General features: G+C 33.9%; 1 protein-coding gene across 2 annotated transcripts; it reads left to right on the top strand.

Moving 5' to 3' along the window:
- The first annotated feature begins 7,564 nt into the window (after positions 1 to 7,564).
- LOC141647368 (phospholipase D zeta 1-like) lies at positions 7,565 to 20,605 on the top strand. 2 transcript variants are annotated; one of them, XM_074455510.1, is made up of 20 exons: positions 7,565 to 8,163; positions 10,365 to 10,466; positions 10,710 to 10,825; positions 10,920 to 11,061; positions 11,705 to 11,869; positions 11,949 to 12,122; positions 12,438 to 12,677; positions 12,775 to 12,891; positions 13,145 to 13,284; positions 13,741 to 13,890; positions 14,049 to 14,205; positions 14,295 to 14,750; positions 16,200 to 16,310; positions 17,047 to 17,193; positions 17,289 to 17,486; positions 18,100 to 18,201; positions 19,227 to 19,358; positions 19,439 to 19,504; positions 20,006 to 20,067; positions 20,184 to 20,605. In XM_074455510.1, exons 1-20 carry the CDS (start codon positions 7,930 to 7,932, stop codon positions 20,431 to 20,433), a joined length of 3,261 nt encoding a protein of 1,086 aa, XP_074311611.1. In that variant the 5' UTR covers positions 7,565 to 7,929; the 3' UTR covers positions 20,434 to 20,605. The 2 variants fall into 2 exon arrangements, with proteins under 2 accessions (XP_074311611.1, XP_074311612.1); XM_074455511.1 differs by lacking the exons at positions 19,227 to 19,358; positions 19,439 to 19,504; positions 20,006 to 20,067; positions 20,184 to 20,605 and having other exon boundaries at positions 7,815 to 8,163; positions 17,289 to 17,448; positions 18,100 to 18,140.
- The last annotated feature ends 1,684 nt before the right edge of the window (positions 20,606 to 22,289 follow it).

A 22,289-nucleotide genomic window follows, 5' to 3' on the forward strand; every position in this document is an offset into this window, starting at 1 on the left:
ACTTTCACCCACCACCATATCAACCACCACCACCACCACCACCTAAACTTTTCTCTCACCATCATCATCTTCTTAACTGCAATCCATCCACCTTCTCCCAAAAACCACTCTCTAACTCAGCCACCTCGATGCAAAATCAGCACTAACCACCCAACACAACTCCGACACCGAAATTTTTTGAAGATATAGAACTTGTAACTCATAAATTTCACTTACACCAACTTAAAAGCTACAAATATCCATTTTCGTGAATTTTGATTTAATCCTCAACATAAATCTTCAATATTACAAGAAAACATTGCAAGTTTCATCAGATCGTTCGATAAAATGGGTATCAAAGAATAGAACATGATGTAATCTTGTGCTCTTGCCTTGTGTTTTGTACAAAAAATTAGTTCCAGTGAAAACAAATTCCAGAAACTTTCTGTTTCTAATTGATGGAATTTGTTGTTGTTGTTGTTGTTGTTGTTGTTGTTTTGCGAGAAAGACATTTGTTGGTGTCGGATTTGCTTGGGGTTCGTCGGCATCATATTTGCGTCGAGGTGATCGAGTTAGCGCGCGGGTGATTTTTTGGGGATGTTGTGTGATTGCAGTTAAAAGGATGATGATGGTGGTTGTTATGGTGGTGAGGGAAAGTGGAAGCTAATTGGGGTGATTTTGAAGAAGATGATAATAATGGGTGGTTTGGTGATTTAGGTATTAAAGTTAGTTTATTAATAAGGATTTGTGTATTAGATAATGAGAGGTTAGTATATTAAACAACAAAAAAAGGGTTACAAGTCAAATAAGTAACGGAGTTATAACGGAATATTGCAAAAGGGTATTTTGGGAAAGAAAATGGTAAATACAAGGGTATCATATGTAGAAACTTAAAATGAGGGGTACCATGTGTAATCTGTCAAAGTTCGAGGATACCATGGGAAATTTCCGTAATTTCTAACGTCTTTTTTAAACGATTTTTTTAATTAAAAAAATATTTTTTTTAAAATGTAAATCATATTTAAAATTAATATTTTAATCATATTCAACGTTTACATTAATTATATTGACATAATTATTAAAATAATGTTTTTTTAATAATTATTTTATTATTAAATATTATAAAAGTTATATAAAATTAACTTTTTAGTTGATTTTGTAATTTTAAGTAATAAAAAAAAATTTTAACTATTTTGTCAAATATTAATATTTTAATAAAATTCTTGATTTACCTTTGACCCAACGGGTCGACCCGTTCGGGTCGGGTCTCGACCCTAAAATAACGGGTCATATCGGGTTCGGGTCAAGCGGGTCGCGGGTCGAAAAAACGGGTTTGTAACCCTAAGAAAACGGGTCGGGTCGGGTCGGGTTTTCGGGTTGGGTCGAATTTTGACAGGTCTACCTACAAGCATCACAAATTGAACTCTAGAATGAAAAAAAGCAGAAATAGGAACTAGTAAGGAAAAGAGTACAAGCACTCCGTCATTTGAAAATATCACATTAAGATCTAGAATTCAGAAAAGCAATAAGATAAACTCAACTTAGAAGGACAAGATTAGAAGCATGTAGTACATGTATTCCATCCAAGTTTAGAGAGAGCAAATTCTATGTGTACAATAAACTCAACATATTGTATGCATGTACAAGGTTGTTTAATGCACATAGATTGCTTTTTCATGCACCTACAAGGGTACTTCATGTACTGACAAGGTTATTGTAATCTATCATTATTTTGGGGTAAGGGATAAAAGATAAAAACAGAGGAAACTATCCGTCACAAGCTGAAGACGGATAGTGCCCCTCTCATAATAAGGCAAGTGGGAGAGCAAGTGGAGGAAAATGAAGTACCTCATGGATAGTGTCACTTGCATATTGTGAGAAGGGCACTATCCGTCTTCAGCTTGTGACGGATAGTGCTGACGGATAGTGCTCATCTTCAATGAGATTTTGTGTTTTTGCAAACATAATTAATTAACGTAGCTACTTCTATATTTCACCTCACCATCACTCTCATGCTATCTCTCTTATTTTTATTTTTGTTTTTTGTTTTTTACCTTCTTTCACATATTTAAATTTTCAGTCTGTCAATTAATTGATCTTATATATTCAAAATAATCATCAAAATCGTTAGCCAAAAAATATTCGATCAAGTGAATCTGAAAATTTGTTGATATGAAGTTGAATATTTTCATATTTGATTAAGTGTTCGATGTGATATTGTTAAATTTTTCTCCAGTTTGATCGACTCATCAGTTTGGTAAATACATGCATGTTGTTGATGTTGATTTATAAGATATTCTGGGATTAATGATAATTTTGGTGTGTTTGCGACTTCTTAGTTTTAATTTGTTTTCGCTAATTAAAGTCCTCTAATATTTTTTTTCAAAATATTTACTTTAAATGTTTTCGCTGTGTTAATTTTCTAAAGAGAGCTATTTTTTTCCGTTTTCTGCAATAGTTAGTCCAATTAAATTGTATTCAACGTATTTCAAAGATTATACGAAGTACTTTGTTAATGTTCTCAAGATTTTCACGTTTGTACATAAAGTGAATGATTGATTGATAATATCATCTGATCCTTGAAATTTTTCTTTGAAGCATTTTTTTTTTGCTGCAATTTTATTTCGTTTTTTTTTCTTTTTCGAAAATCATTTGATGTATAATGTATGATTTTTAACCCATGTAAGTATAATATAAAGAGGAATAATAATGAAGAGAAGAGAAGTATAGTAGGAAGACTCTTATTTAATTCTATAGACATCATGAAGGACCCTACAACAGAAAAAAAAAAAAAAAAATTAACTAATAGAAATCTTTTAAAAAATCTATCTTTTATATTATATTATGTAGATTTGATTAATACGGAGTATTTGTGGATAAAAGAAAATAAATTGAAAAGAAAAAGCTGGTTGTTATAATAAAGACAGCCGTGACATCTAGACATCAATCATATGGACTCTCTAGCATATTCTAGTTGGCATTTTGATAAGCATAAAAGTTGATCGGATATTCTTAAACAACATCCAACATCAACTACTTGTCATATTTTAAATAACTGTCCCATTTGTCATTTTCGTCTATTCACATAACTGTCCCATTTGCCATATTTTGGCATGGTTTTTTACTTTTCTACCCTTATCTCTTTTCTTTATTTACTATCTCAACCACACATAACCCATCATATTCAATATTTTTCATTATTTAACTTATATATTCTTACCCTTATACAATAATTTTCATTATTTTAACTATATTCCTTAATTTTCGTGTCATTGTCCAAATGGGACACTTATTCGGAATACGAGGGAGTAGTATTAACGAAATGTAACGATGTTTGAATTTTGATAAACGGGAAAACCATTGTACGGTGTTAAGGGGCCGTTTGGTTCAACAAGTCGGAACGGAATGGAATGGAGTTTGATAGTAGGGTGGTATGAGGTTCTAAATCCATACTTATCTAATGTTGTTTGGTTCACCACAAATTATATAAGGAGGGAATGGAGTTTGAATCTAAGGGAGGAGGGTGGGTATGAGATTCCAAGGGGTTAGGGTGGAGTTAGAATCCATTGGGTATCTAACTCCATTCCAAATCATCCCAACCAAACAATGGAATGAATCAAATCCATTTCATTCCATTCCAATATATCTAACCAAACACCCCCTAAGAAGACGGTCAAATTTGCTTATTTCAGGTATCTTATTTGGTCAACTTAAACACGCTAGTTATGGGGTGATGGGTTTAGGCTCTGTTTGATAATATATTTGAGGTATCTTATTTGATCAAACTAGCTTCTTTGACCAAAATTTCAGGTACCTTATTTATTTGTAAGCGTTTGACAACAAGCTTATATAACCAAATAAGCTACCTGAAATGAAATGAGGTAGTAGCATTTGAGATTTCACGAATTGCTTTTATTTTACCTTTTTTCCCATTAAATTTATACTATTAAATAATTATCATATCCTTTTACGTCATTTCACCAAATTAGTAACCTTTTCAGTTTGTTTGTCAAACATTTTTTTATATAATTAGTTACCTTATTAGCTCCGAATTTCAGCTACCTTATCAGTTAACTTTTCAGATTTCAGTTACTTTTTCAGTTTTCAACTATCTTTTCAGTTAATTTTACAAAATAAAGCGTTAGTGTAAATAGAGTGGATCTAGAGCAAATATTTCAATATATTTAAATCCAGTTTGTTGTCATTTGTATTTATGATGGTTTTATAAAACCATGTTTAGTTAGTGGTGGAATTACTAGCTCGACCCAAAACATGTAGCCAACCCGAACAAAATTAGCGGGATAGAATCCTCTATTTACTAAAAGAATAGGTGAAACTAAGAATTTTCCCGCTCAAATTACCAACTACAAATTGGGCCTTAATAGTAAATAGGTTTGGTTATTCTCAAATATTGGGCTTAAATTTTTGTTTATTCTATACAAAAATATTGGCCTACTTTATAATTCTTATTTCTCAATATTTGCAGAGAAATATAATATACTTAAATATATTTTAGACTATCATATATTTTACGTATGCTATATTCTATGATATATGTCACATTGTAAGATTACTATATATATTTTACTCATAGCATTATTATCACATTTTAACCATAAATGTATTTTAACTATTATATTAAAGAATTTTCTTCATCACAATTATCTTCATCTCTTATTTGAAAAGTACATCGTCGAAATATTAATTAATGTAATTTTATAAAATACGAAATCTCCCTAAAATACAACATCAAAAACACAATATTTATTAAAATTAGTGAATGTAATGATATTTTGATTTTCGTATGTAACATTGTACTCAAGTTTTCACTTTTCTATCTTATAATAGTTAATAGTAGAACACATCAATATTGTATACTTTAACAGTAAATTTAAAACGTAATTATTATTAATAATGCTAATTTCTCAATATTTTACAATCTAAAATACCGTGCGAATGCACGGGATCTAAACTAGTTATGATATCGTAACCTGTTTAAGTAATTGGGTGACACGAACACGACAACGAATTTACTTAGGTTGAGTTATAAGAGTTGTTCGAGGTCTTTAACAAGAACCTGACATAAATAACCCATTTATATAAATAATCATAACTAGTTTAGATCCCGCGCAATGAATGCGCGGTATTTATAGAATTTTTTTATTTTTTTTATTATTTAATTAGGTTAGACTTTGTGCATTAAATGCACATCTTATAAAGTTTTTTTTTTATTCATACTAAATTAGATACTCCGTATATAATAGTGTTATCTCATTATTTGTTCATTTTTTCTCATCCTTGCATTTTGCTTTGAGAGATAAAAAGTTTAAACTGAAAATTAATTAGAAGAATTGAGTAACATGTTGAAATGTAATTTTGTAAATAATATTTTTTTGTACCGCAAAGTTAATGATTCCAATTTTTAATTTTTCTCATTTTTTTGTCTCGAAAGTAATTAACACAGTTTATAATTTTGTTATTTACATAGTATAAATCAAGTCATTCTCAAATAATAAAATTAATAAAATATTTAGTAAACCATAGTTTGATACAATTTTTTTATTAAAATATTTTAATTAAAAGATTAGAGTTTAGTAAAAAAAAATATAACTTGATGAAATATTTATTTTAATGAAAAGATAATAAGTTAATGAAATAAATTATTATAATTATTAGTTACCTTATTTAGTTAATGTATACATAATTGTTATTAACTACCTTATTTAGAAAGATGCTTTTTGGAGGGAAAATTTGTGAGATGGCCTATTCATTTAGTAAATAGGGGATTGGGATGTGCATGTTTGACTCGATAAATTACAACCTTTTTTTCCAAAACGGTATTGCACTTTCACATACGACTTTTACTCTTTTACATATATTTTTTTCATAATGTTTCCAAACAATACCCCTCCCTCTATTAAAAAACCTTGATTCTATCCTTTCTCTTCCTCCTAAAACCTAATTAAAATTTTACTCAAATTATTCAATTATAAATTTTAATTCTCATATCAAACAAGAATTACTCCACAAAAACTTACATTAATTTGCCTTATATTACACAAAATTGCATTGTCCAACTTGATTGTTTTGTGTGTTCGTTTATAAAATTAAAGAAAAAGAAAATTCCCAACAAATTCTTTCGACAAATAATTGGTAATAGTGCAAAACCTTTTCATATTGTGATTCATTGGCTAGGAAATGATATTGTGATTCATCTCAATCAAATTATCATTCATTTAATACTTGATTGTTTTTTTTTTCCATTAATAAGTTTTAACATACATGGAAGAGCAAGAAAGGTGGGCGGGCGATGTGCAACGAAAGCAGAGCGGTCTGGGGAAAACGGCTGGGGTCTCTGGTGGGTAGGCGTCAGTCGTTTGTTTGGGAAAGTGACTGTGGCCGTCGGTGGGTGGTTAGTGGTGGTCAAGTAGGGAAATGGAGGTGGTGGTTGTGGGGTGGTTGATTTTATTAATTATTATTAATATTGTGGTACCAGGAGGATGAATGAGAGAAAATTGAAAAAATGAAAAGCTTAACAAGGTAATTTGTGTATGTGAAAGAGTAAAATGCGTAAAGTGAAAGTTACTAAGTTAATGGATGTATAGGTTAGTGAATCATCGCGTTAACAAATTATACGGGTAAAGTGAAAGTTACTAAGTTAGAAGGGTTAGGTCCTATTCTTTTGCACTTAATTTCGCCTCATTTTAATTCAATTCAGGTCTATGCAGTTTAGATCATCTCTTCACAAATTAATTCATACTTCAGTTCAGCTCCACTAATTTCAATTCAGCTCTTTTCAGCCGAAAAAAATAAGAACTTCTTAAAAAAATTGTACGGTTCAGATTAGGATTAAAACAATTGACCTATTTATATAATTAATTAGGTTTCAAATTGATACAATAATACTTAATTAAGTTCATAGATTCTACATCAGAAATAGTACAATTGATTTGGCTATATTTTGAGTTTTATACAAAGTTTCCGGGCTTTGTTTTGGAACTTATGAGTTTTGGTATAAAGTTTATGAGCTCGTTCACTTAAATATTATTAAGTTAAAAAGTTACAATGTAGCTCAAAAGTTATAAATATAAATTTAGTTGATTATGAGCTTTGAAATCAAAAAATTAAAATGTAATTTATAAACTTCAAATGCTTAAAAAAAATACACATAGAATGTTAAAAAAATTTAATGATATATTACATGAATATATCAAATGCGTGTTCATTTTTTCGTACCCAATTAAAATTAATATGAATCCAACACAAATACTATCCTACAACCATCTGTATAATAACATTGTACAACCGCCTCAAAGTTGTTGAACTCTTACACAAAGTTGTTGAGCTATTTTACAAAGTTATTGAACTTAATAATTATTCTGTTAAGCTCAATAACTTTGTATCATAACTCGATAATCTTGTTAGTAAAGCTCAATAACTTTATAACAAAGCTCAACTTATTGAATAAGTTATATATACAACCAGTTATACGTGAATCCAAACCCATACTATAGAACATCTTTGGCTCTTTGCTATGTCAAGTTGTCAACTTAGTATTTAGAGAGAGCACGTATGGTTTCAAAGCATATTCCGAAAAAGTCCTCTTGAAAAATCCGAATAAAAAAACACTTGGCAAAGTAGTACGACAATAACTTGTACACTTGGTAATTATTCTCCTCGTCATATTTTTTCAAATCATCTCCCATTTTTGTGCACATCTCCCCAAGAATCATACCAATCAACGTATAATCATGTACTAATTTCCCTACATTACTCCTCCAATTTCATAGTCATCGCCAAAACCGTCATGTTGAAAAGGTTCTCAAAATCGAGAATTCCGTAATTTATTTATTACTTGCTGAATGCCGAGGTTCGAGTTTAGAGCCTCAATTTGACTTTCCAAACCGTTTGTAATCGTTAATAATTGCGAATTTGCGATTAATTTGATTAATGGCGTCAACGACGGAGAAATTACTTGGTAAAAGTGACAGGTACAACAATTATAAGGCATTGCCGTCGGCGACGACGTCGTTTCGACGAAGTTCCGATAATATGACGTCAATGAACTCTCAGATATTTGAGGAGCTTCCGACAGCCACCATTGTTGCAGTATCTAAGCCTGATGTTGTTAGTGACGTCACTCCTATTCTTCTTTCCTACACCATTGATGTTCAGTACAAGCAGGTCTTAAATCTTTTCTCTTTTTTTTTTTTTTTTTTTTTTTTTTTTTTTCGTAATTTTTTTCGTTCGTTGAATTTGTTGTTAAGTCGGTCCTTATTATGTGAGAGCATTATTTTAACGGCTTTACGTTTTTAAGCGTTTTTTGGTAGTAGAGGATATTTTCGACTGACGCTATGATCGCTTTTAAGTTGTTATTATCATGATGCTGAATTATTGTCTTGTTTTCAATTTTTTTAGTCGATTGTGCAAAGCTCGTGGAACGTGAATTTTTGAAGTATTCGATTTTTCCTTGTTTATTTTTTTATGTTGTTCATGACTTCATCTCAATTGATTCATTAGGTTTGATTAAACTACTACTTACTGAAATGTTGATTCCGCCCCTATGCTGTAAATGTTGCAGTATTATGCAGTGATAAATGTCCAAGTCTTCCGCCCCTAACTGTAAATATTGATTCCGCCACTATGCTCATACCACCCTTTGCTAGTTAATTAACTGACTCCTACGACAGAATCCGAATTGAACAACTTCTCTCCCAACACAAGTCAAATTGTGTGACACTTGAGTCTTAACCATTTGAAAGGTAAGTCAAATTTTGGGGGAGTAGCATACGGGGACGTGAAAAATTGATTTTTCAAAAAAAAAAAATACTCCCTCCGTGCCGGTCAATTGTTGTCCTTTGGTTTTAGCACAAAGACCAAGAAAAGAGGAGGGAGTCAATTATTAAATGACAAGTGGAACAAATTGAGTGTGAATGATCAAATTGCTCATCAAATTCATTCTTAAAATAGAAAGGACAACAATTGACTGAGACGCCCCAAAATGGAAAAGGACAACAAATGACCGGGACAGAGGGAGTATTCCGTAGTATACTTTTAGAGTTCTAGTGACTATAAATAGCTAATCTCACATTTTCATTAGAATTTGTATATTTGTATATTTTTTGTTTAACTTGGCCTTTCATTGTCGAATTGTCAATATTACTATAAATAGTTTTGTGTTAATAAAATGGAACTAATTGGTTTGCATACTATTATATCCGAGGTTTTTGACACTTATTCTTGTGTTCATCATATCAGTAACCAAAGTAGAGGAAACAGTAATTTTCGGCAGTATACTTTGATTATGTTTTACACTTTTACTGCCTCCTTAGACATTTTATTTTATCTGTTTACAAAGTAATGACAACGAAAGTGTTTATCCCAATATCCGAGTAACTTCCATCATCAGTGAACTCTGAATACTTCCGAATTGTGATGGTTCGTCATGTCTTTTGTGTACAGCTAAACTATAAAGCACTCTAAATTCACATGTTGAATGTTGACAACTTTGTCAGGACTCTTGAGCATTCTGTCTTATTTACTACCACTGTTGCAAATTTATTTGCCTCATTCCCACGTTTTAAATTGGTTGCCTAATCCGTAGTGTGCTCATATACACCATAAGCGGTAATCACTTTTTAACATGTAATACGTATAGTTTAAACAAGAAAATGAGAAATCATAATAAAGTACTTCGTATGTTGTATTATGGTAATCAACGTTGTAATGTTCGAAGTATTGGCCATATTCCTTGATAATATTTTTTTTCCTTTTATGGTGATTGTAAAAATTTTATTCTTGCAAATGTTGAAATTGAGGGAGCATAGCTTTAAAGATAGATAAAAGTTGTTGTATTTACAGTGATAAAGTAGAAAAAAATTCTTATTTTGGCTCGGCGTAAGCTGCAGTTAGTTAATGGAGAACGTCGGATTGCAATGGAGCTGCAACTTCCTTGTTTACATACGCTATGTGCAATATATATCTTCATACACGAAGAAGAAAAAAAAAGCCCCATGAATAAGATCTCAAAATATAAAATATTAGAAAACATTGAAGTCCTTAAAATTGACTACTGATAACCTGCTAGCAAGCCATGTTTTTAAATTTCATGCACACGGTGTAAATCTAACACTTTTAAGTTTCCATGGTGGTGAGCTGTTGATGGTGGTTTGATACTGTTTGAGGTGTGTCTGATAGCAGAATTTCCTGTTCTGTATGACCCTAAATGGAAACACTTCATAATTTGGGAGATTGAGTCCTGCTTATTCTTATATGCCATGCACTTGGCATGCAGTCCGTGTACGACTTACTTTGTCTCAAAGTTAGCACTATCATGAACTCATTAGTTTCCGTAACATTCTGTTTCCATAATTTGTGGCATACAGTTCAAGTGGCAGTTGCAGAAGAAAGCGCGACAAGTTCTCTTCTTACACCTCTCTTTGAAGAAGCGTGCATTTATTGAGGAATTTCACGAGAAGCAAGAACATGTAAGCTTATAATGAAATAATGAAATTTGTAGTTAAATCTATATTTTGAATTGTAAATTTCTAGTGCATGTTATGAGCGTAGGCTGCAGATAGCAGCCTGCTACCTGCAGCCTACATTTACTATTTTTTGCAGTTACATACATATATTAATGCGTAAATTGTCATTCGACCATTTTGTAGTTTGATTTTTGATTCATATTTTTATCCGGCAAAGCTCTTATTTATTGATTTTGTTCCTTACAGATGAAGGAATGGCTTCATAACTTGGGAATATTAGAACATGCAGCAGTAGTGCATGACGAAGATGACTTTGATGATGATAATGTCAATCTCCACCAGGATGGAGGATCAAGGCATAGGTGACTGTCTCCTGGGACTGTATTCTTCTTTGTACTCAGAAACTCGGAAACCATTTTCCATTTTATTTCCTTATTTTCATATCCTTTCATGCAGATATATTCCTTCAAGTGCTGCTTTTTCCATCATCCGGCCCTCACTGGGAAGGCAACAGTCAGTTGCTGATAAAGCAAAGGTTGCAATGCAGGAATATTTGAATCTTTTTCTCGGGAACTTGGAGATCGTAAATTCTCGACAGGTAAGTCGTATGAAATAAAGTGTGTTGCGTCTTTTGATAACCTAAACTACAAGTGCATTAATTCTTCTTTGAAATTGCCAATTACTCTGTATTAATTTCCCAATATCAGTTCATTTGTGTCGAGCGAATTTAGAACATGTTTCATTTTCGATGCGCTTGATCATTTCTTACTCTGCTTAAGTTTTTGGTGTAGGCTTAGGTTTTTTAGTGGTTATTTCAGTTTCACTCATCACTCCAAGTACCTTTTTTTATAGTATATGTATAATTTTGATGTGTCTGACTTTGGCACAAAAAATTAGATCTATTTCTCTTTTATTTGTTGCTCTTCTTTACTTTCTGCTCTATGCTTACTGGTTAGTGGTTCTTCCAGGTCTGAGCAGCATTTGAAGTTTTGACATATTTTGTATCTGACTTGATGTATATTCGTTTATAGTAGTTTATACGGAGTAACTGAGTAGGAACTCATGGATTTAATCCTGTTTCTTACAATTGCTTTGTAGTTCATTATTGTGTGGAGATGATATACTACTTTCTCTAATTTCTTCAGTTGTACTCCGTATAACATGTAGTTTGGACTTCAACATCATAATCGTGCCATCCCTATACAGTTATCTTTCATGTGATGAAGGCTTGTGAATTGCAGGTCTGCAAATTTTTGGAGGTCTCTAAGTTATCATTTCTTCAGGAGTACGGCCCAAAGTTGAAAGAGGATTATGTATTGGTGAAACATCTGTCTAGGATGCCAAATAAAGCTTCTGATAGACAATGTTTTCCCTGCCAATTGTTCGGCTTTTGCAGTTGGCAAAAGGTTGTTCACGTTTGATATTTTTTTTCGTGCTTCATGGCTTTTTGTACCGACAAAGTAACTCCAATTTGCAATCATGTAGGTATGGGCTGTTCTAAAACCAGGGTTCTTAGCCTTCTTAGAAGATCCTCTTGATATGAAACTGCTAGACATTTTTATTTTTGATGTATCACCATCATCAAGTGAAAATGGTCAAGAGAAGGTATATCTGGCTCATGAGATAAAAAGCCACAAGCCGCTTCGCTATGCCTTCGAGGTATGTTTCTGCACATAAACCTCATTAATTAAGTACATCTCACCAGCTTTATGAAGGTTCTATGCTTCTACTACATTGATGTCATCTTGTGCTTTAATGATGGGATTTGTCTCATACAAGTACTTTTAATTAAGTGGCTTCATCGGCAATCATTTTTTTGTTTTTCAAAACGATTGGATAGTGGTTCAGATCCAAAAACATTTTTCATCTTTTGGGGTATGAATTGTATGATGCAACCACCTGATATTTAGTAATCTTGGCCTTTATTCATAACTGATAAATTCTACATTTTTTTCTGTTGGAATCGCGCATAAGATCTTCTGTGAGAACCGGACCCTACGACTACGAACTTCTAGCATTAACAAAGTCAAAGAATGGGTCGCAGCAATTAACGATGCTGTTCAAAAGCCAGCTGAAGGTTGGTGTCGTCCTCATCGCTTTAGTTCCTTTGCCCCCATAAGGAAGAGTGATGACGGAAGTGAAGCTCAATGGTTTGTAGATGGGGAAGCAGGTTTTGATGCTATCGCTACAGCAATAGAGAATGCCAAGTCAGAGGTTGGTTTCTAAGATTAAATACTTTTCCTTAGAATAACTGAATAGAGTTTTCCATTCTCACAGATCTGTATAACTACCATCCTTACATTTTGTGCAGGTGTATATTACAGGTTGGTGGCTTTGCCCAGAGCTATACCTGAGACGCCCTTTTAATAATCACAAGAATTCCCGACTTGATACCTTACTTGAAGCAAAGGCAAAGGAAGGAGTTCAGGTGCTTGTGTATTCTTCCTCCATTTTGTTTTCTTTTTTCTCTTGAATATTGTGTAACTGAATGTTAGAAGAACTTTCAGTGAGTTATAAACGAGTTTTGATGCGTTGGAGTATGAACTGCTCCTAGTCTTCATGGCATTTGCGTTCTGAGCAATTTTCAGTGGATCGGTTTTATACACAACGTCACAACAGCATCAGATTTTAAGTGGCTTCAGCATGATTTGATATTAACTTGTACTCTCCTGGTTTTGCAGATCTATATACTTCTTTATAAGGAAGTATCTATAGCTCTGAAAATTAATAGTCTTTACAGTAAGAAGAGACTCCTTAATATTCACGAGAATGTGAGAGTGTTGCGGTATCCTGATCATCTGGCAGCTCGAATTTATTACTGGTAAAACTCAATAAAATGCAACTCGTATGTTTTCATTAGTTCTTTAACAAAGTTAACAAGTACGGAGTATTTCATCACTCCTACCTTTTCCACACCTCATGTTTTTTTTTAAGGACCACACCTCATTTTCAAAACTCCTACCTTTTTTCCTCCAAGCCTTCTACCAAATTCAGTTTTGGCGAATACTAATCATGAATGGTCTTTTTCTCCAACCAAAGCCGGTTTTGGCAAAGTTGAAGATGTAACATGATTAATACTACCTCAAAATTGTCTTATCTTTTTGGCCAAAACTAACTTTTGATAGGGAATTTGAAGGGAATGTTAGAAAAGCTAGGAGATACGGAAAAAAAATTTACAAAATGGTACAAGGTTCTTAAAAATAAGTGTATAGAAAAGCATAATTATAATTAACTCGAAAAGTTATGAAAGTGCCCTGCTGAGACTGCTTCTACGCAGGTCACACCATGAAAAAATTGTCGTTGTTGACAACCAGATATGTTTTATTGGAGGCCTTGATTTGTGCTTCGGACGTTATGACACTGTAGAACACAGAGTAGGTGATCTTCCTAGTCAAGTTTGGCCAGGAAAAGACTACTACAACCCAAGGTACGTAATTCCTTTTTCCATTCCGCCAGGAATCGCTGTTCTAATGATGATGATGATGATAGAAACCAAACATATAAATTTGTTTTTTTTCTCTCATTTTCTCTAATCCAGTTTGAGTTAGTCCTATTATGCTCACATTCTTAATATCTATGTTGTAGAGAATCTGAACCTAACTCTTGGGAAGACATGATGAAGGACGAACTGGACCGTTCTAGATATCCTCGTATGCCATGGCATGATGTGCACTGTGCTCTCTGGGGACCGCCCTGTCGTGATGTTGCGCGGCACTTTGTTCAGCGATGGAACTATGCCAAGGTTAATCTTCACATAGATTATACTTTTACATTGCATTTTTTTTTTTGTGCTAAGGTCACCTATTGTGATCAATTATCTACATATGACAGAGAAGTAAAGCTCCACATCAACGAGCAATACCACTACTCATTCCTCTTCACCATATGGTTCTACCTCATTATATGAAAAGTACGGAGATAGATATCCCAACGGAAAGGGACGCAAACTTAAACCGACAAGATTCGGGCTCCTCCCAGTCCCCAGAACTAAATGTTCCATTGCTTTTGCCACGAGATTCAGATTCCTTACATGTGTCTAAGTATGATAGTGCCATTCAACACAACAATGATTGTCAAAAGAAAGTAGGAATCTCTTACCCTGAAGTTGAAACCGTAGCTCAAGGCACACTGATGGATGGATTTGTAGATCAATTTAGCTCTGCAGAAGTTGAAAATGAGTGCACTGACACTGCATTTGAATGGTGGGAAAGTCAGGAACGAGGTAATCTGGTTGATTTCTCAAGTGAACCTTCATCAATTGGTCCCCGTACCTCGTGTCATTGTCAGGTATCTTTTATTCTTGGCACTGTCTCAGTGAGATAATAATTTGCTAGCCCCTCAATTCCAATTGGTTGTTTGCACTTTTCCGAATTCTTGTCCCATAATTTGAAAAATATAAACCTTGTATTGGAGCTGTGATAGTACTTGCTAACAATACCCAATGGAATAATTTAACCAAGCATCTGACCTGGAAATATGGAGTATGCATTGCAAAGTCTTCTTTTCCTATTTTTGCTGGAAGAATTAATTGTCAGACTTTGGTTATGAGAATTTGGGATAAGTACACTAGAAATGTCAGTGTGTATTTCTGAATTCATGGTACCGCCCCAACCTTCCATCTATTTGTCTTGTATTATTATTTTCTTGATTTGTGTCCTGTTTGTGTGTTTGCCCATCTTATATGTTTACTACCACTTTCATCTTTTTAATAAATCAGTTCGGCATAATGTATCCACCTTCAAGCTATTATTTATGTTGGGATCATATTGAAGCTTGAATGAGGTTTCTTTGCCAAAGAAACTCAAATGAATCTCTTAGTTAAGTTGCAAAGCATGGATATTAAATGACTTAGATCCAATTGATCAATTTTGTTTGCTAGTTATCAGGGAATCTAAATGAGACCTTTAGTTTCATAACGTTTTTCTTTTGAGGTGAGGATCAGCAGGTGATCTGATCATCTGATGTATCCTTGATGGCTTAAAATGTTATGGCACTTGACCATTATATGTTCAATCTAGAACATGCACGTGTTATTTGAAAATAAAATAGAGACGAGTGGTATTGAAGTCACACCACCATTATATAAGTCCCTTTTTATGTGATAACAATCGTGATACAACAAAACAACAATAGCAGAGTGCCTCAAGGGCTCCCGCTTATATTGGGGTAAGAGGGGTAGGAATGTAGGATGCACGCAACCTTACCCCTGTGTTTAGGATAATGAGCGGCTGTTTCTAGATGACCCCTGATGAATATTCCGTTGGAAAATTACATAGAATAACTGCTACTTCACAATAAGAAGCAGCCATGTTCATCGAGTAATTTTGCTTTGTTCCATCATATTCACGAACCATAGAGCAGTAAGTCTCTGGCTCCATTGGAAACAATAAAATGACGATAACAGACGTGATATGAGAAAAAAAAATGTCCCCTGAAAGTAATATTGGCTAGTATAGTCAAACGAAGGGAGTCATTCAAAATCAGAAGCTTTCAATCCCTGTTGTATATTCGTATCATCAATTTGTCCAGTTCACTTTATGAATCACAAATGCATCTTTTCCTCAGACTGGCCCGATAGGAGATATGTGACTGTTTCAAGCATGCATAACTTTTTTTTTTTCCTGAAAAACTCGGGCTGTACATTTTTTTGTCCAATGGGTGCTATTAGCAAATGATTTGTTGGACATATCTGCTTTTTCATTAAATTAATTGGAGTTTAAAATCAATGATACCTAGATTATAAGGAGCGTCAGCCAGTGGTCTGCTGGAACAAGTCAAGATGAAGATAGTATTCACAAAGCTTATTGTTCGCTTATAGAGCAGGCGGAGCACTTTATCTACATTGAGGTAAGTTATCCAACCTTGTGAATTAGAGAGTATGTTTTTGAGAAGCAGTTACTAATATGGTTGCATTGGTTGTAACTTGTGAATTCCTGAAGTGTTTACTGGTGGTGCTTAAGATGGGCAATTTGTTAACTGCCAGTAGGCGTTTTAAGTGTCTAACAGAACTAGCTTTACACAACTGTCCAATCAGTTTGAATATGCACGTCAGCGCATACCAGATGAACTTCAGCACCCCCATACTTCATTAATTGTCTAATGCCTGTGTAATTATGTGCATTATTCATTTTGAACTTTCAAAAAAGAAATTGGATATAAAGGGAGTCATAAGAACCCTTGTGGGATTGATAGGTTTTTGTCCCAGGTCATGAGTCACCACTCAATGACTTCGTAAGCTAGCTAACGCTTTCTTTTCGCACTTCATAAATTAAGTTCTATACTACGCACTCTCTTTCTGCTGTCAGCGTTTCTGTGTGGCGGTGCAGTGGCCGAGGGTCGTAAGAGTTGCTTGAATGAAGACTCTTTTAATTATGACCAATTTTTCGCATATTCAAGCAAGAAAAACTTTAAATGGAGAATTGCAGGATCCATTGTATTGATGCATACGCGATACACGCCTATTTGCCTAACTTTCTTGATCTTGTTCTTAGACTTCTTACCTGTGCTCTGAGATGAAATTGTCAGTGAATTTATCACCAATCATAGTGGATACCACATGTTGACATCATCTTTGCTGTTCCAGAATCAATTTTTCATATCAGGTCATGAAGGAGACACTACCATACACAATCGAGTGATGGAGGCACTATGCAAACGTATACTCCAAGCTCACAAAGCAGAGAAATGTTTCAGGGTTATTATCGTCATACCTTTGCTACCCGGATTTCAGGTATCAATTTTTTAATTTTGGATTCTGCTTTGAGATCGGCAACTACGGTGGCTCATTCTTATCTTGGGTTTTGTTCTGTCAAAATTCAAAACCAGGGTGGAATGGATGATGCTGGTGCAGCAACTGTCAGAGCTCTAATGCATTGGCAGTACCGAACCATTTGCAGAGGAGAAAACTCACTGTTCCACAGACTAAGGGCTGAACTTGGGTCAAATACATCGGATTATATTTCTTTCTATGGTCTTAGAACATATGGTACGCTTTCTGAAGGTGGACCTACAGTCACCAGTCAGGTATATCTTTAGCGTTTCCCCCCTTACTCTGTTTGATCTTTTGAATTTTAATAATTTCATCTACTTCTAAGGATATTATGCACTCTTCTGTTTTGTGAGACTTTGAATGGTGTAGCCATCATTTGCATTTCTGTAATAAAGGAAATTTACGTAAAGCATAAGGCAAAGAAAAAATTCCTCTTAAGTTTGTTTTTTCATGAATTCCGGGGCAATGGACACGAAATTTTTTAATAGAATCCTTCTTACAAGAATACATGTTGCATAGGTTTACATCAGATTTTGACATCTCTTGGAAGGAGAGGCATGTTAGTTTGTGGCCATCATAGTTGATACTCTATTCAGAAATATAAAATGTTTACATACCTAGCTAGCTGAACTTAGTAGCAAAGAGCGAAAAGATACATGCTCATTGTAAATTAGGTCTCGTTAAATTGACTGGAGAAAGAGCACGCCGCATAAAGGCTTCTTCAGTCATTTGAGCAAAATGTAGAACATAAATTGCATGTACAGCGGGTCTTACATATAAAGGGTCTTGTATACTGTAAAGTTGGTTATTGTCTATTCAAAATATATCTTCGTTTTCGTCCTATCATATTTTCCATGATTCCTGCAGGTTTATGTCCATAGCAAGCTGATGATAATTGATGACCGTGTCACTTTGGTTGGGTCATCCAACATCAATGATAGGAGCTTGCTTGGATCAAGAGATTCTGAGGTACTTCTCGTCATCTTCTGTCTTTCACTCTTTCCAAAGGATAAATTGATGCTTTATACTACTTAAATAGCTAAAAATTTGAGTAACAAAATTGAACATGAATAAGCAAGTATTTTGAACTTTGAGACTTTCTAAGTTGCGAATGAGATGTTGAGGCTGCAAGTATCTACAGGACTGACAGGTTGAACTGAGAGTAATATTTGTTCTTTATACTTTTCCCTTAAGCGAATGTTTTTCTCCACTGACAAAATGGAGCTTTATAAAACAGCTTTGAGTATACTTAGTAGTTAGTACTCCGTACTACTTTATTAGCGGTCAAGGATATAGGGTATACATGATAGAGTATGAGTAAACTGTAGTTTCGATGCCAGGCTTCCCTCAGACACCTAAGTAAAATGTCAATATATAACATATCTTTCCCGCATCAGCCAATATAGTTAGAGCGAGGGCTGTTGGTTTTTAAGGCAAAGTTATAACCTTAAGGCCATAAGTATCCGTCCCCCTCAGTTTTCACTTGTAAGGTACGCCACTCTGTAAAATAGACTGATGTTTTTAGCATTCTAAGTTTTGAGCGAGACTTTGAGACCACAAGTGTCCTTAGAGATAAGAAAGTTCAATTAAGAGTAACAGGTGTGCAGAAGCCGACCTATGTTATTCTTAGCTTTACCATTTACATCGTAACAATAGCTTATGAATCGATAAAATTTGTCTCAAACTATCTGGAAGTAGAAGAGTTTAACGATTAATCAGTATCATACTATATATCATTGTCCTTCGTGCAGTTATAATTATAATTATCCTGAATAGTGTAGCCCAGAATATGTAAATATTAAGACCACTTGAGTCGAGTAATGGTCTTTCGATGATGGGAGATAGCAGTAGCCTCAATCACAAGTCTTTCATTCATTCACTTCATTCAATTATTTTATACTTCTTCAGCATTCTGAATCTCCATTTATTAGGTTCCCCCTATATACATGTCTGATTTAAAGAAGAGGATTCATTTTTATCCTACTTTTGTATAGATTGGAGTAGTCATTGAAGATAAAGACTTTGTAGAATCATCAATGAATGGACAATCTTGGATGGCTGGGAAATTTAGCAGGAGTCTGCGGGTTTCATTGTGGGCTGAACATCTTGGCCTTTCTGTTGAAGAGGTTAGCAATTTTGTTATCTACTCTGTACAGTCTGTGAATGCAATTTTTAATTAGCTTAAAAGTGGACGCCACTCTCGCAGATTAATCAGATCCAAGACCCCGTGGCTGACAGAACATACAAAAATCTCTGGATGGAAACCGCGGAGGTGGGTGAACACTTATAATTCTTGAAAGTTTCCTAGCGAAGTATATAGGCCTTATGGCCAACGATGACCTTGTTGGACCAAAACTTTGGAGCTGAAAACAATTGGCAAACCAATTGTGACATTACACTATTCAATCGAACATAATGTCTAAGTGAATGTCACTGGACAAAAATAAAAGACCAGAAGTTTATAGTTTTTCTGAGCATCTTTTATGTTTACTTGAAAAGCATTCAGAGTTACAAGAACTGGAAAGAGAGGGGAGGGTGGGGAGGCAAGAGGACATGAAATGTCATGTATACCGGCTAAAGCCTAATGATAAAATAGTTGCACGTTTCCTACTGTAATTACAAACCAGCCGGTATACATGACATTACATTAATTCGGACTCATTTGCTTACGATCACGACTCAATTGTTTGTTATATAAAACTACATTAATATTTTGCTAGTGCATCCTTTGGAAGTATCTTCTAACAATGCCTCTCCACTGTTCACCTTTCAGGCAAACTCCATAATTTATCAAGTCGTATTTGGGTGTGCACCCAATGATCACATACATTCCAAGTAACATCGCTTTTCATCCAAACTTATTTACTTGCTGAATTTGTTCAAATGCTCCTTTCATCTCGTATCTGATATGTATTCTTCCATTGTTTTTATTCATTTGTCAACCAATACAGGCATGCATTTAGACAAAAAATGTCAGAGTTAAGAGAGAATATGGGATATACAACCATTGATCTTGGAGTAGCACCTCAGGTAGTGACACTATATGAAGACGGTCTGCCTAAGGCGATAGATTCATCGGAGATGTTGAAATCTGTAAAGGGGCATGTTGTTTGCTTTCCTTTGGAATACATGAGGGATGAAGATTTGAGACCTATGTTCCATGAAGGAGAATTTTACACATCTGATGTAGTATTCCACTAAATTTATCTTTATCTTTTAGCCCATTCATTTGTACAGTGTAATTTTTCACTTGTGGAATACCGCTTGTGTATGTACATACGGGTCTTGTTCTTTGTTGGATGCTCGAAAGAGACATTCATCTGGTCATTTGTCCCAGAAGTTATCAGGAGGATAAAGTTCATTCTTGCATCAATAGTCCCTACGGGTATGTCTTCTGTTTCTGAACCTTTCTATGACGGACCTATTGACGAGAAGACTACAATTTGTATATGGAGTTTAAAAGGTTTCGTGTATGGCGGGAAAAAGGGTCAAATGTACATATTATGCAGACAAGTTCTTAATTGGTCTTTGTGAGGCCGTTTTACAACATAACAGTGGAAAACAAATCACAACCAAAAAGGATGGTTTAAAAAACGTTGCCAAAAACCCGTTTTATACAAGAATTAGTACATTAAAAATTGCATTTATCCATGATCTAAGGAAACACTGATGTGATTAGATTAGTATCTCAAGTACGAGAATCTGAGAAAGATGATACTCATGCACCAGTTTTTTCATACACGATCAATCATAATGCGTCACATGGCAAACTAGAGTTAACTTGTATAGGTTAGAGTAAGGTTAGCTTAGTAATTTAACATATTGGGTTAGCAACTTAACTGTAATTAACAATTTTTATGGAAGTTTTTTTTATTTGTTTGACTTTCTTCAATTTCATTTAATTACCTAAATTTATGTTATTATTTATATTTTTTTGTTATTTAGCTTTTATAATAAGGAAAATCGTTTTTTTTTAAAACAATAAAATAAAATAGATAAAAATCGAATTCAATTAACCAAACCCTAATTTAATTTATTAATCAAATTGATGAAAACCCTAATTCCAAATTTCGATTTCATTAATCAAAGCAAATTCAAAATTTCCATTTCATTTATCAAATTGATGAAAACCTAAGTCAAAATTTCGATTTCATTAAATTTGCCTAAATCAAGTAACCCTACTTTCATTTCATTAATCGAATCCCTAATTCAATTAACCCAAATTGATTAATCGAATCCCTAATTCAATTTGTAGTTAAATGTTTGCCTTAATCAAAATCAAAATGTAAATGTTTATGTAATGATTAATCGAAAAAAATGAAAAAAAAAAAATCAAAATCGAAATTAACTAACCCTAACTTGATTAATCGAAAAAAGGGAAAAAATTTGTTGGTAAGGAGATTCGAGCACAGGTTGTTGTTAGTAGAGGGCTATTGTTTGCAAATAGTCTAGTAACCATCTAAGCTAGGGGTATCAGCACGTCAAAGTACATATTACAATTCATTATATTGTTAAAAGTAAACCCTAAATCGATTAATAACCGCGTAATCAAAATATTTGTTTCCATGATTTTTAAAACTGCCTTATTTAAAAACTATCTCATTTACAAAACTGTCTACTAATAAAACTGAACTAAAGGACATCGTCTGACACAACGGAAGACTCTTCTAACTGCAAGTGATAACTCATCCCAGCTAGCCCATATGCATCGTATCAAACTTTCTCAATAACTGCTCACCATCCCCGAATGGATTACCACACTTTTTAAAACATTAAACGGGGCCAGTACTAATTACACTATACAAACCAATACGAAACAAACGTCAAACAGCTCAATCAACACATTAATCCCCAGTCTCCATCATCAACCTCCACACAACTGACTACACACTAAAGTGTGTAGCCCTGCAGAGTACCTGTGACACCCTCATTTATTGCGGAAAAGTAAACACATAATTCTAGATAAAAACTGCATGGATATGTTTGTAATAGGTTCATTTGGGTAAAAACCTGTGAATTTTAAAACCTGAACCTGTTATAAAAATATCCAAATGGGA

The sequence above is a fragment of the Silene latifolia genome, chromosome 3, assembly GCF_048544455.1.
Source record: "Silene latifolia isolate original U9 population chromosome 3, ASM4854445v1, whole genome shotgun sequence".
NCBI classification, from domain to species: domain Eukaryota; kingdom Viridiplantae; phylum Streptophyta; class Magnoliopsida; order Caryophyllales; family Caryophyllaceae; genus Silene; species Silene latifolia.